Source organism: Protomyctophum parallelum, assembly GCF_964188405.1.
Source record: "Protomyctophum parallelum genome assembly, chromosome: 8".
NCBI lineage: Eukaryota > Metazoa > Chordata > Actinopteri > Myctophiformes > Myctophidae > Protomyctophum > Protomyctophum parallelum.
This window is the reverse complement of record NC_139703.1, coordinates 25,878,051-25,891,572: the sequence shown is the minus strand read 5'-3', so window position 1 is coordinate 25,891,572 and position 13,522 is coordinate 25,878,051. Positions and strand designations below refer to the sequence as shown.

At 41.4% G+C, this 13,522-nt stretch overlaps 2 protein-coding genes across 2 annotated transcripts in view; both read right to left on the bottom strand.

Moving 5' to 3' along the window:
• Nucleotides 1-8,167, bottom strand: part of cita (citron rho-interacting serine/threonine kinase a) — a 65,331-nt gene extending 57,164 nt beyond the window's left edge. Inside the window, 9 exon segments of the mRNA XM_083771610.1 lie at nucleotides 723-876; nucleotides 1,732-1,938; nucleotides 2,042-2,135; nucleotides 2,373-2,515; nucleotides 3,999-4,100; nucleotides 6,013-6,188; nucleotides 6,795-6,936; nucleotides 7,647-7,778; nucleotides 8,053-8,167. Coding sequence (XP_083627736.1) covers nucleotides 723-876; nucleotides 1,732-1,938; nucleotides 2,042-2,135; nucleotides 2,373-2,515; nucleotides 3,999-4,100; nucleotides 6,013-6,188; nucleotides 6,795-6,936; nucleotides 7,647-7,757 — 1,129 coding nt within the window. The 5' untranslated portion in view covers nucleotides 7,758-7,778; nucleotides 8,053-8,167.
• Nucleotides 8,168-10,204: 2,037 nt separating this feature from the next.
• Nucleotides 10,205-12,843, bottom strand: crybb3 (crystallin, beta B3; the record flags this gene model as incomplete). The annotated part of the gene is made up of 6 exons (XM_083771098.1): nucleotides 12,749-12,843; nucleotides 12,195-12,276; nucleotides 11,807-11,922; nucleotides 11,511-11,643; nucleotides 10,812-10,954; nucleotides 10,205-10,505 (listed from the first exon to the last, which is right to left on the bottom strand). The coding sequence occupies exons 2-6, from the start codon at nucleotides 12,267-12,269 to the stop codon at nucleotides 10,205-10,207; spliced, it is 768 nt and encodes a 255-aa protein (XP_083627224.1). The 5' UTR covers nucleotides 12,270-12,276; nucleotides 12,749-12,843.
• Nucleotides 12,844-13,522: the final 679 nt, after the last annotated feature.

The following is a 13,522-nucleotide window of genomic DNA, read 5'->3' as shown; positions in this document are numbered from 1 at the left end:
CTAGCTAAACATTTGTATTTATTTATTACGGTTAGTTTCCTTTCTATAAACAAAAATTAACCATAATGCCTTTTTTGTAAATATCTGCGTTGCCATAATTAATCAGTGCATCACTAATAATGACTGTTAGTAGATTCATGTCACAATTAGAATTCAAAATAATCTAATTCGGTGGCGTCTGAGGTTTGGGTGGGAGGGTGGATGGTAGTGACAATGGGATTCAACAAACGCACGTGTATTTCCCCTACAGCAAGCGTGTCTGTCGCTAGTGTAAAAGATTTCTGCTGCGTCTACTGAGGGAGGGAGAGATGAGCTGCAGATCTTTACCTCGGTCTCCCTCTCTTAAGCTCTCTCTCTCTCCCCTCCGGAGAAAACTGGCCTGTTGCCAGCAACACGGAGAATCTCATTATTTTACCAATGCACACACAACCACCACTAGCAAAGCTGTTGCTTAGTGTGTTTGAATGTATAAGTGTGTGTGTGTGTGTGTGTGTGTGTGTGTGTGTGTGTGGGGGGGGGGGGGGGGGGGACACATCATGCTGTGTACATTTTCTCCCCACTGATTAGATTGTACATTCAAATCTGTCCACCAATGGCATAATTATGATCTGTCCAGTGTCCATCCAGTCACAGCCATGTGAGAGAATCATCAGACAACCACGAGGGCATGAGAATTGAGCATAGTGCTTAAGTTCAGAGGAGCATACTGGGATTTCCCTCACCTTGTCTCAGGTTGTTCCAGTCCACGCTGGTAAAAAAGGCGTGACAGCGCAGCCCCTGGAAGCCCAGGCGCTCTTTGGCTCCGCACAGTAGGCTCTGCACCAGGTCCACAAACTGCTTACTGCTCTGCGGCTCTGCAGGAAACTTAAGGAAACGCTGAGAGGAAAAAATGTGGATAGCGCACTGTTTAGGCACTCATTGCGGTAAATTAGAGCATATTAATAAACTGGGAACTGGCCAGTGTCACCAGTAGTGCTGGGAAATTCTATTTAATTATCTACTATAAACTATTTGAGTTTAACTATAAACATAGTTTGACCTAAACATAGTTTGAATATCAAGATATTCAACATACTTCACCTGAATCATACTTCATCTCTCTGCTTTGCATTTTAAACCCGTTATTCATACCTCAGATTGCAAAATAGATTAATACATGGAGGTACTGTGTTCAGTTGTGTAAATGACAACTAACTTGATAAGACAAATTCATCAGCTATAAGCAATAATATGTCAACATTTCAATGACAGCCAGCAATGGGTAAGTAAAACGCTCCCAGTCTTTTGTTCGTCTCTGTGACACATCTAGGGGCCACAATCTGGCCACAATTCAAAGACTTTCCTAGAAGCTTTGTCATTGGTTGATTTGCCTGTCTACTTCCTGATTGGTTAGTCTGGTTAGTCATTTTAACCGTTCTTTTTTCGACCAATGACAAAGCTTCTAGGAAGATCTTTGAATGCAGATTGTGGCCCTTAGATGTGTCACAGAGACTAAACTTATTGCTGGCTGTCTGAATACCAAAAAATCAAATAAAAACAAAGTCATTAAACTTTTGACATAGAATTGCTTATAGCAGCTTTAAGTCTGTTGTCAACTTGTCACTGGTTTAATCGCAGCCAAATTCTTCTTCACTCATGTGCCCAGCCATACCAGAATCAGATGTGTTTACAGACAGTGTACTCGTACAGTATATCAACAACAGTAGTACGGTACAGTGAGCAGCTGGGTACCTTGAAGTTGAGGATGTTCTGAATGGTCTTGGTAGAGGTGCCATCAGAAAAGGGAGATCTGGCATATATCATCTTGTAGGCTATGATGCCCAAGGACCACCAGTCACACTCTGCCCCGTACGTATTGTGAGGGCCCCCATTTATGGCTGCCAGAACCTCAGGGGAAAGGAAATCCTGGGTTCCCAGCGGGTCTGTGGCAGCCACCACCTGCAGACACACATAATCAAAATACATTTTCATGCTGACACACACATGGGGTCAAGTTTATTTACGTAGGTTTATACAGCAGATTCCACATAAATCCTCTCACTGTTTTGTTGGCAGTCAGTCTGGCAGCTGAGCCAAAGTCTGTCAGCTTAATGTGGCCCGTCCGATCGATGAGAACGTTCTCTGGTTTGACATCTCTGCAAGTGGATGGATTAGAGGAAACGTGATACTGCTTTTTACACTGCTTTTTGTTTACAACGTATCACAAAATGTCTACCGCAATGAAATGAATAGAACCCATCTTTGTGTCTGAGATACAACTTGTTGTAATACAATACTGTATTGACATTTTAGAACATGTTTTCCTATCCAGTTACTGCTCACTTTCTACCTAATCCCGTTCTTTCAGCCCTTGTAAAAGGTGTTGTCAGTACCTGTGAACGTAGCCCAGTTGGTGAACAGCATGTATGGCCTCTACCAGCTCAGCCAGGTAGAACTGAGCCATAGATTCATCAAACTGATCCTCATATCTGTTCAGTAAGGACATCAGATCACCGCCTGGCAAGTACTCCATTGCCTAGTAAAGAAACACAAACTTTGGTAGTGCAAAACTGTCTCGGAAGAGTTTTTTTTTACTTGAGTGGGTACAAAATAAGCCGACCCATGACTGACACACACACCATATTAAAAATAAATATATATATATATATATATATATATATATATATATATATATATACTTCTTACTCCTGTGTCATGTGCAATGACCAAAGACAGGCAATGTACAGTAGCAAAAATAAAGCAACGAATATAGAATGGTATAATTCCATGCCAAATAGTTTGCTACACAACCTATCCTAGGGCATAGGATCACGCTGCAGCACGTTGTGAGCTTGTAGATCTGTTATTTTTGTCATTTCCGGTACACATTAGACTGCAATCACGTAGATCATCACGTGGATCATCATCCATGTATATATATATTACACATACGCCTGTGCTTTCATTCAATAACTCAGTGGACAAACATGCTTTAATTTTTTCGCTTAGCATTGCTATCTGCATTCTGAACGCACGCTAGTGAGAGGAACCGAAATGGCAGATTCGAGTTGTACGGCCGCAGCCATGCAGGCAAGCCCCTGGTGCATGAATGGCCGAGGAGTCTGAATGAACAGCAGCATTCTCCAGTGTTACCTAGCAACAGAGCGACCGGGCGCCCCTCTGACACTTAGATAGAGATGGATTCTTTTTTTTTTTACCATGCCCAGTAAGGAACAGGGGCTGTGGGGGGGGGGGGGGGGGGGGGGGAGTGGAGGAGGAGGATGTGAAGAGAAATGGAGAGAGAGGGGAAAGAGAAATGCAAGAGGGAGGGGGGGGGGAATACAGATGTACAGATGGGTTTAGCTCAGAGGGAAATTGGGGGTATAATAATGAGAGTACTATGGCTTAAACAGGTATTAAAATAATGTTTCCTGTCATCATGATTTGACCAATGACATTTGCGATTTATGTCAATTATTTGCCTTTGTTATTGTTTCTGATAGATAAGCTGGTGTGTGTGCTGGCTGTTTGTGGGAAAAGATGGACAATGCAAGTCATGCTCACTTATTATATGGCAAACTGTACAATACAAGCACAGGGTCATTCCAGTTGACAGGAGGAATGTCATTGGATTGGATTGGATTTAGACACCCGTAATCTCCAGTATGCAATTCCTATCGAAAGGGGACAGATCGCTATCATATCTTCCACCAATGCATTCTAATTAAATGATTATATTGGTGTCAAAATAAGTAAAAATTCAAATTCAACTGTACCAAGAAGTGGCAAAACAAGTTACAATTATTTTACACTCTCGTGCTATGCCTTGATACATTTCATACCGCTTCAACATGCACAAATAGTTTGTTATTTTTAAATGCCATCTTCCACACAAGTACAGATTATAACCTGGTCTACCTGCCATTTAACAGGTTATCTGGTCTGGTCAACAACAACATATGTTGAAGTTAAACAGTCATTTGTATCCTATGTCTCCAGGGAACGGATCACGGGCGTACCAGATAGACGTGCTGTTTGTCCTGGAAGGCGTATAGAAGCTGTGGGATCCACGGACTGTTGTTCAGGGAAAGGATCCTCCGCTCCTCTTCATGGAACACCACCTGAGAAGACAGATAAAGACACAGTTTACTTATTAGAATAAAAGTTGATTTTACTCAAAAATAACCTTGAATTGCAAGTTACAAATACACGGTTTTAAAACTTTAGAAACTAATAATAATAATAATAATAATGTTAGGTTTTCACTGTTGCTACACTTAAAATACAAAATAAGCATGAATCCATAGTCATATTGTAATTATTGCGATATGGGCATTACTAGAGGTAAATGAAAGCCTGAACATATCCTTGCTTCTAAAACAAATTTAGACATTTCACTTTTGGATATTATAATCAATCGTAATGTCTTTTCACATTAAGCAAATGTGGTCATAGAGGGGTGCATGAAGGCATTCCTCTCCATACAAGTTGTTTTATCACAGTCTTTAGATCCAATGTTGCAGCAGCAACTATTCTGACTGATATGGCTGAAAACTACTGTGCAATGTGCATTGAGATTGTACATACTTGTGTTTTGTTTTGTTGGGCTCCCTAAAGCCTATAATGTCACCCCCTACTGTTGATTTGTATTTTTACTCAAATCAAAAATAATAAAAGACACTGAAGAATCCACTGCCAAACACTCACTTTATTATTTGATTTTTTTTAACTGAAGCCTACAATACAGTCTACTGTCCCTAAAAGGAGGAGTACACAATTATTTGTATTCTTTTAAAAGCCAAGCGGATATTTCAATGGGACAGTGTTTGCATACCATTGTGCAAATGTGAAGATATTAAAGTAATACTAATTAATGAAACAGACATGAAAATTCTAAGGAATCAAAACAAAGCCGTTAATCAAAATTATATGTCAGTTTTTCAAAACAATAGAATATATGATGATATGATGCATGTACTCCGAGTCGATTGGTGTTTAATTAGTACTTATAGAATATTAACTTACATAATCAGTGACTGTGTGTGCCTCATGAGACAAAAACTGAATAAGTATATATATGCTAATCCAACAATAACCACGTTATCAAAACACTTAACACTCATTTGAAACGGGTTGATGACTACAAGTAAAAAGTCCAAAAAGGACTTTCAAACTAGGAAGGCTGAGGATGGCAATGTCGGGATCGGGAAGTCTGGTGCGGCATTGTGAAATCCATGATCTCAGTTTATGAGTTATGAGGGTCCTTGAAATTAAAACGTTTGTAGCGCTCGGGGGGAGGGGGGAATGCATCCGGGCGTCTAGTCTATTATGAACACTATTGGTCTGTGTTCACTGTTCAGGGAGAGGGAAGCCGGGCAGGGAGGGGGATATTGGTACACAGACTTCTACAGGCTGGCGCAGCACGTGTCAGCGGGGAGTGTTGGGCGGGAGGAGTAGGACGAAGGCTCTAGTACAGAGGTGGGCAGCTTTGACGATGGCGAGGGCCAATATATTTCCATCCTCACTACAGAGGGCCTCATTGCATATTACTGTTAGAGCAAAAATAGCCGCATTAAGTGATGGTGGGGGCCGCATGTGGCCCCCGGGCCGCCAGTTGCCCACCCATGCTCTAGTACGTCCTCCTGGTGGAGGCTCCTCACTGGCAGGTGCGTCAGTAGGATACGATAGCACGCAGAAATGTGTGTGGGGAGGAATTCATTGGCATAACAACTAAATTGGGGAGATACAAATAAAAGATTTGAGAACCACTGATCCATTAATAATTGTTAAAGTGCAGCTACAAGTTAGTTAGTAAAATAATAATGGAATACAGTAAGAGTCAAAAACTGCTGTGACATCAGCCGAAGAATTCAAAATATTACTGTAAAAACATTATCATGTGATAAATGACGTGCTTGTCATAGCACACTCGTGGATACGGATACCAGCATTTTAGACAGTATCGGCAGCTTTTTCGATCAGAACTCTAGTTACAATGTTCAAATATCATGTACACAAATAAACAATACTTACATTTTCTTGTGTACGCAAAACTGTCTTTTCCATGATTTTGAGGGCACATACATCCCCAGTGGCCTTCTCCCGGACTACCTTCACCTCTGCAAAGCGGCCACGTCCCACCACTGCACGCTCCTCAAAATCATTAGGACCAGGCTGCAGGTCCTGTAATTCTGAGAACACCTCAGAAACTGTTGCATGCGTGTGCGTGCGCGCACACACACACACACACACACACACACACACACACACACACACACACACACACACACACACACACACACACACACACACACACACACACACACACACACACACACACACACACACACACACATTTACTCTGGCTTTTGTGTGCACCCCAGACAAGTTTCTTTATTCAATATTATTATATTCATTCATTAATTATCTCTCTCTCTCTCCCTCTCTCATTAGCAGGCAACAGTGCAGCACTAATACTATCTCTCTCTGTTTCTGGAAAACAGCGCCCCTACTGGTACTCAGTCATACTCGTGCTCATTAATACATACATACATACATACATACATAGGTGAACACGGACATTGCTGGCTGTAGGAGTGGTTGCAACACTAAAAAATATATATATAAGTATATATATATATATATATATATATATATATATATATATATATAAATACATACACACACAAACACACACACACACGTATATATATATATATCGCCATGAACCATACAAGTTTCTCCGTGACCAACAAATGGGTCCCGACCCACTGTTTGGGAAACAGTGTGTTATACAGTACATGGGGTACACTTACATTTGTTAACAAACTTGGCAACATGTTCTATCTTCATGAGCTGTGGGGAGCTACACTCCTGGTAGAGAAGGACCAGAGCATCCAGCAACTCCTCCCTGCCCAAATGACCTCCTCCCTGCAGGCCACAGAGACTGACCCGACCCTTGGGACACACAACACACAAACACAGGATGACGACTGGAGGAAGTCACGTACTGCAAGCAGCAACAATGTGAATAGTCTCCAACGGTTTTCAACGATGTGCATAATATCACAAAACACTGGGAAAGAAAATACAGTACAATGTTTAAGACTGAACGTTGGGCTCCAGCTTACATTTGCAATGAGACAATATTGATCGAGGGAAGTTGAAATGAAAATACAGTCATTGACATTCAGTCTTAACATCACCCTGTGACAGACATACTGTAGAGCTGAAACCAAATGGATTTGGTAACTATTGTGAACAGTGATGATTTATTTTATAGATTGGGGTCCCAGAGATAATTAAAAAAAACGTACCAGGATCAAATGGGGGTATGTGTGCTAATTAATATCAAACTGGAGGTCTGTGAAATTAAAAGGCTTGAGTCGAGAATCACTGATAGCATAATAACATGTTTATTATTATATAGCAGATCCTTGGATCAATAGTTTATCAAGTCTGAACTGTCAAACTTGATAAAATAAATCTTGGCTAGATGTACTTGTAGGCCTACATGTTTATTATACAGTATGTGTTCATTATTATATAGTAGATATATGGCCACAGACTCATTATTAGAACAATGTAGAATAATTGAATAACGATATATCTCTATTATGAAACATCAGAGATGGATCATGGGAATGTGACATAAGATGAAGGTTCACCTGAAACAGCAGGTTGAGTCTGGAGATGCGACCCGTGATGGGGTCTTCAGAGGAACACAGGACCTTCATGCGTCCTGGACTGAGTGGACTCTCGAATTTGAACTTTAACATGATTCTTGTATTATAGGCAACCTGAACAGATGAACATGCACCAGCTTATATTAAAAAGAAAGGCGGAAAGAACATAGCAGGGGCGGGTATAATGTCTATTATCTTCAGACTTCAGTTAGCTTAGCTGATGTGTTCCCAGATAGTGTTTTCAAATGACAGGAAGCCCAGCATGGTGTGTAAACATTAACATCTTTTAAAACAGCTAAACAGCTTTGTGTAGCGTTAGCGTATAGCTTGTTCGTTAGCACACCCGCTCGCGCAAAATAAGAACGGTTCACCAAAGTGAATAACTTACCAGAGCGTCATGTACACGTTAAAGTTATCCTTTCCAGTTAAAAATGAAACATTGACAAACATGAACAAAATATACACACACAACCCGTTCGGTATTCTTTTCCCTAACGTTGCTTCCGGACAAGTTTCAAATGTTTGCGCGCTCCCCGCCCTCGTCCCCGCCCATGTCTCCAAGCTGCACACAGAGACATATATGGTCCAACACTGACCTCTAGTGGTAGAATGTAAACGATACAGAAACATGTGAATGTGATGATGAATGAGTGCGTTTGTGTGTTGTTCAACTTCACACACACAACACTTCAAACAGCTACAATGTATTTTACGGTCTATGGTTTCATTGGTTTGAACTCGCACGCTGCCTACAGTATCCGGACGTCTAATAGAGGACTATTGCTCAGTGGGGAGATTTTTAGACTACAACTACGTCACAGTTGGTCAGCATAGTCTCTGTGGCGCAACCGGTTAGCGCGTTCGGCTGTTAACCGAAAGGTTGGTGGTTCGAGTCCACCCAGGGACGGTGACGTTTTTCATGGTGGTACTGTGGGCTTTCAACAAATCCAAAACGAAGAGAGTTCTATACAGTTTATATTTACATGCGAATGATGCGATCTATGCTTATTTAGTCCGGCATCCAACAGGTTCATTTTGTTTAAAGTGGGAAATTTGGTATAGGCCTACCCTTTGCCTAAAATATTGTCTGAACAATTTTATTAAAGGGGATATATATGTGACATGAAATGCATAAAGTGCCTTACAGAGCAATAAAGAAAAAAGAAAAGCTAAAACATAGGCCTACCTATTTATCGGATCAATGCGAACAGTGCTGTAATGTAACTAAGTAAATTTAATTATGTAGCCTATTGTACTCATTACACTGACTGTATTTCCATTGCTTGATATATAGCCTATTATTTGAAAATATGTTTTGCCAGCGAGTCAATTTTGTTTAGTTGAACTTGAACTGAAAACATTTCAAAACAATAAATAACAAACACCTATTCCAGATTACAAAATACTTAATGTGTTTACAATACATTGTTATACTCAATTTACTGGGGACCCCTGGAAACCCATCAAGGACCCTTTTGGGTCCCCGGACCCCACTTTGAGAACCACTGCTGTAATATATTAGGTTATAATACTGTATCCTGCTGACAACAGCACATTCTCTTTGCTGCTGTTTTCCAGGGATGATCTAGTTTCTTTGCTGTTTTTATTTGACATCAGAGCCGGCGCTAGCCGACAATGGTAGGGGTGTGCAAGTACGGTAGGCTATGTAGAGTTGTGCAAGTACAGTTATACGGCTATATGGGAGCATCGCATGCGCTTTATTTTTTTATGTTTTACAGCTGAAGTCCTTGTCATGTCCCTCCTGGTACACGCAACACCACTGACCACCTTCGTAACACGCTGCTGAGGAAGGCTTGACACCGGAATTATAAAGTACCAGAAGGTTTTTTGTTTTTAACCACCAGTCTTGACTGATGGGGCTAGATGGTCTGATTGAAGGGGAAATGCCCCCATGACGCTGGGCCTGCAAGCCCTGCATATAATATCCATAAAATGTCAAAACAACATTAGACGAACACACTCATTGTGTAAAATAAATAACACATTGTCATATCCGGAAATGGGGAGGATACATAATGCATATTGCTGTCCGAGATTGTGGTGTGAGCGCAACATTCCTTTCTCTTTTGTTTTCCTTGAATACAGTGTAAATTAATATTACCCAGGTGGTAATTGGCATTTCTTTTTCCTTTTATTATTATTATTATTATTTTATTGTATGGTATTGTATTGTATTGTATTGTCTGTTTTGTATTACTGTATCTTTTCTGTAAAGATTTCGTTGTGTAATGTATTTATTATTTTCTTGTCTAGTTTTGTTTCATTTGTTGTCTTAATTGTTTGTATGATTATTCTAGGTACATTCTCAGTTATTCCCTTGTGAATAAACTGAAAAGCAATAACATTTTGAACCATAAAAAAATAAATAACACATTGTCAATTTTCTCATAAGCCTTTATTTCCAACCAATATACAGTATATGGTTCATTATTGCCACTTCCAATTGTGACGTTTTGGGCCTTTGAGAGGAGAAGGCAGGATTGCAAGGGCCTGGACTATACAGGAGGAACTAACTGACTTCAGTTTGTCCCAGCTGGAGCAGATGGAGGAGCAGGGGGTGCGGGGTTAGGGTTGGGGGTGGGGTTTGGGTTGGGAGTAGGGTTGGGGACGGGATTGGGGTTGGGGGTGGGATTGGGAACAGGCGTAGGGGCAGGTGCAGGTGCGGTGAAGCACCCCCTCTTGTGCCACTGCATGTCCCGCACGCGTCGGACGGACTGGATCTGAGGTGCAGAGGCTCCCCAGTCATTCCAGTGCTTGTAGTCACCATGCTCGAACACATACTGACGCCCTCTGTAGCCTGGAAACATGTACCCTATCCACCTTAAGAGAGAAGAGAAGAAAGCTCATCACAGTAATGCAGGAGTACCAATGGACTAACACTTCAATGTTCAATGTTACGATACAATTGAGCACATCAAGTACTTCCTAATGGTAGTGGTACGTGTCCTACGAGAGGAGATATCTTGACTGCAGGAACCAAACAAAACTTTGCATGCTTTCCTAGGATTTCACACTGGCTTCGATGTACATTCCCTAGAAGCCCACACAGCCACAAACAAACGTTTAGCGTCCTGCATGGATATGCAAAGACACCTGGAGCCCCAATGGGGCTTTGGAAAGGCTTACGTTCCATTCACAGCTTTGACACTGGCCACCCGGTCTTGGAAGCCATGAGCCCATAGACTAGGGACGTCATCATCCACAATCTCCATCTTTCTGCCAGCATAGCCTGGATTTTCAAACAGATGCAGCTTGTGGTCTGCGCTGTCCTATAGAGAGAAACAACAAGTCATATTTTGTGAATTAAATTGCGTCACATATTTGAATTTCCCCCGAAATTTGTTCTCACAATGCTGCTGGCCATGGAACGTGCCATCTCCTGTCTGTGTAATGAACAGTTTATAATAATAAGCTGCCAATAAAAGACACAATCAATATTGGTAGGCTATTAGGTTTCCATGTGTAAAACAAAAACAGGGAGGGAGGGGGCCTAACCACTTAACTTATCAATATATTATATATACCTCGCCATAATTACGACAAATATACTATATACAAGCTCACATATGTTGCATTGTAATGTGTTTTGTGCATGTATGTATTTTCTAAATGTAAAATAGTGAAACATTTTTGACAAATTCTAATTTTGCTCAAATAGGCATACCAGTATTAATGTGGTTAACATACATATTTAATTAAATTGTGATAATAACAAACATAAATATGAAAAATATACAGTCTGACCAAAATCAGGGATAAAACATGACCAGAAGGGGGGCATCAAAAGCAGAAGCATGAATCCGCCTCCCCTCCCAGCATACTAACCATTCTGAGTGGCTTGAAGGAGGCCAGACAATAGCTACTCTGACTGTTAGTCCATGTGCTCCAACGGGGATATTCTCCTTTCTCCAGCACAAACTGCTCTCCCTGAAAGCCGCTACGCTCGAACCCCACCCAGCTGCAGGACATGAAGGGACAAGGGTGTTAGACAATCACATAGGCATGCATGCTTCTAACCCAAACAGCAACTGTTGAATGTGGTGATGATGGTACAACGGTGCATGGGAAACAATTTGACTAAACAAGTGAATGGTGTTTGCTTGCAAAACTGGATTACTCACGGTCCCGACTCCACAATGACCGAGCCCACCCTCTCTATCTTCTCCATCACATCCTTACACTCAGCAGACAACTCCACCTTCTTTCCAGAGAAGTTCTCAAACTCAAAACACGCCAACTGCAAGCCAGAAGAAGACGATTATATTATCACATCTTGAAACATAATGTGGATTCTCTACATGCTGCATTTCCACATGCTGTGCAACCCATACATGCAGTATATTTCCCAGTATTCATGTATTCATAATGACTATTTTTAAGTATTTGATGTATTACCATGTTTTTGTTCTCGCTTACTGTAAATCGCTCTGGATTAAGTCTGCTAAATTGTAAATTGTATTCATCAACACACATAACATTCACAAAACTTGTTAAACCTAGAAACTGTACCTTAAAAGTGGCTCCGGCCCCTCCTTGGCTCTTCCCCGCAGCCAGCTGATCTGGAGCTCCCTGCTGTTCTGACATTTTCCCTCTGCAATGCACAAGTACAGATTCAGGATCACATCCAAGCAGGGGAAATCAGTTGACCTTAGCACTCTCCCGTGCTACAGATGGGTATGTGCACATACAGTATGTATTGCACCCGGCAAGTTTCACTATGCTTGAAAAGTAAAATGCAGTAAAATACTCCTCTTATTTCAGAATTGGATTTCTAAAATTAAATGAAAAGTTGGTCAGTTTTCAATTTTCAATTTAAAATAGAGGACATCATGCAGTGATATTTCGCCTAATCGTGCCTAAAGCCTGAAAGCAAAACATTGACAAATTTTGCTGTGCAAATTCAGCAGCTGCAAAACCGAATTTCATCTGGCAATTTCTCATTAAAACACAACTCAGAATGCATATGCAGATTTGGTAGGCAGCGAAAAGAAACTTGTGAAAGCACTAAATAGGAAGATGGAAGACCTGTTGAGGGAGAGGGGTAATATTTCTTATTTTTTTACCTGGATGGCTTGTGCTTCACTGCACCACGTACAAGCCACACTCTCTCCGTCTTTTCTTTCTTTTTCTTTTTCTGTTTTCTGTCTCGCTCAGTGTGAGGGCGTGTGAGTGTGGAGGCCTGGTGAGTGGTCAGTGGAGGCCGGTGGGGGGTATTTATGGTTTATTTCTGGCCACAGCAGCAAAAACCCTGTTGATGCAGCAAGTCTGTCGCTTCCATTGTGTCCATCACACTGCCTCTCAATAGACTTGCCCTCTGCCCCTGGCACACTGGCACTCACTGCCCTGCACTGCCCATGCTGCCATCCTGCTCATGGCCCTAGTGGGCAAAACACACTGCCAGCCAGGAGGATTCAGAGATCAACCCAACTCAGCACTATTGGCCACACCCAACTATTTGGCTGCCCAGACGCCTATCTTGTACCACTTTCTCGAGTATTACTACTTAGTATCTTCAAATGTTCTGTTGCTTCACACTGCCATTTTTATCTATATCCTCTTTGGCCAACTCACTTCTCCAACTTTTTGATGCATATAGCGCTGACAATGATGTTTAGTTTTCGGCAGAGAAATTGTTTCCTCGCTGACTGTTTTAGACACTGCTTTTCAGTTTGTTTACTCGTTTTATTTCATTGGATCTTCTGCATGAGCATTGGATATTTTTATCTTCTGTGCTTACGTTTTAGTTTTCATTTTGCAGTAATAAACTGTTGAGTTGTCTCTGCACTTGAGTTTCCAACCCTTTGTACACAGGGCCTGACCCTGACCCTGACAAAAGC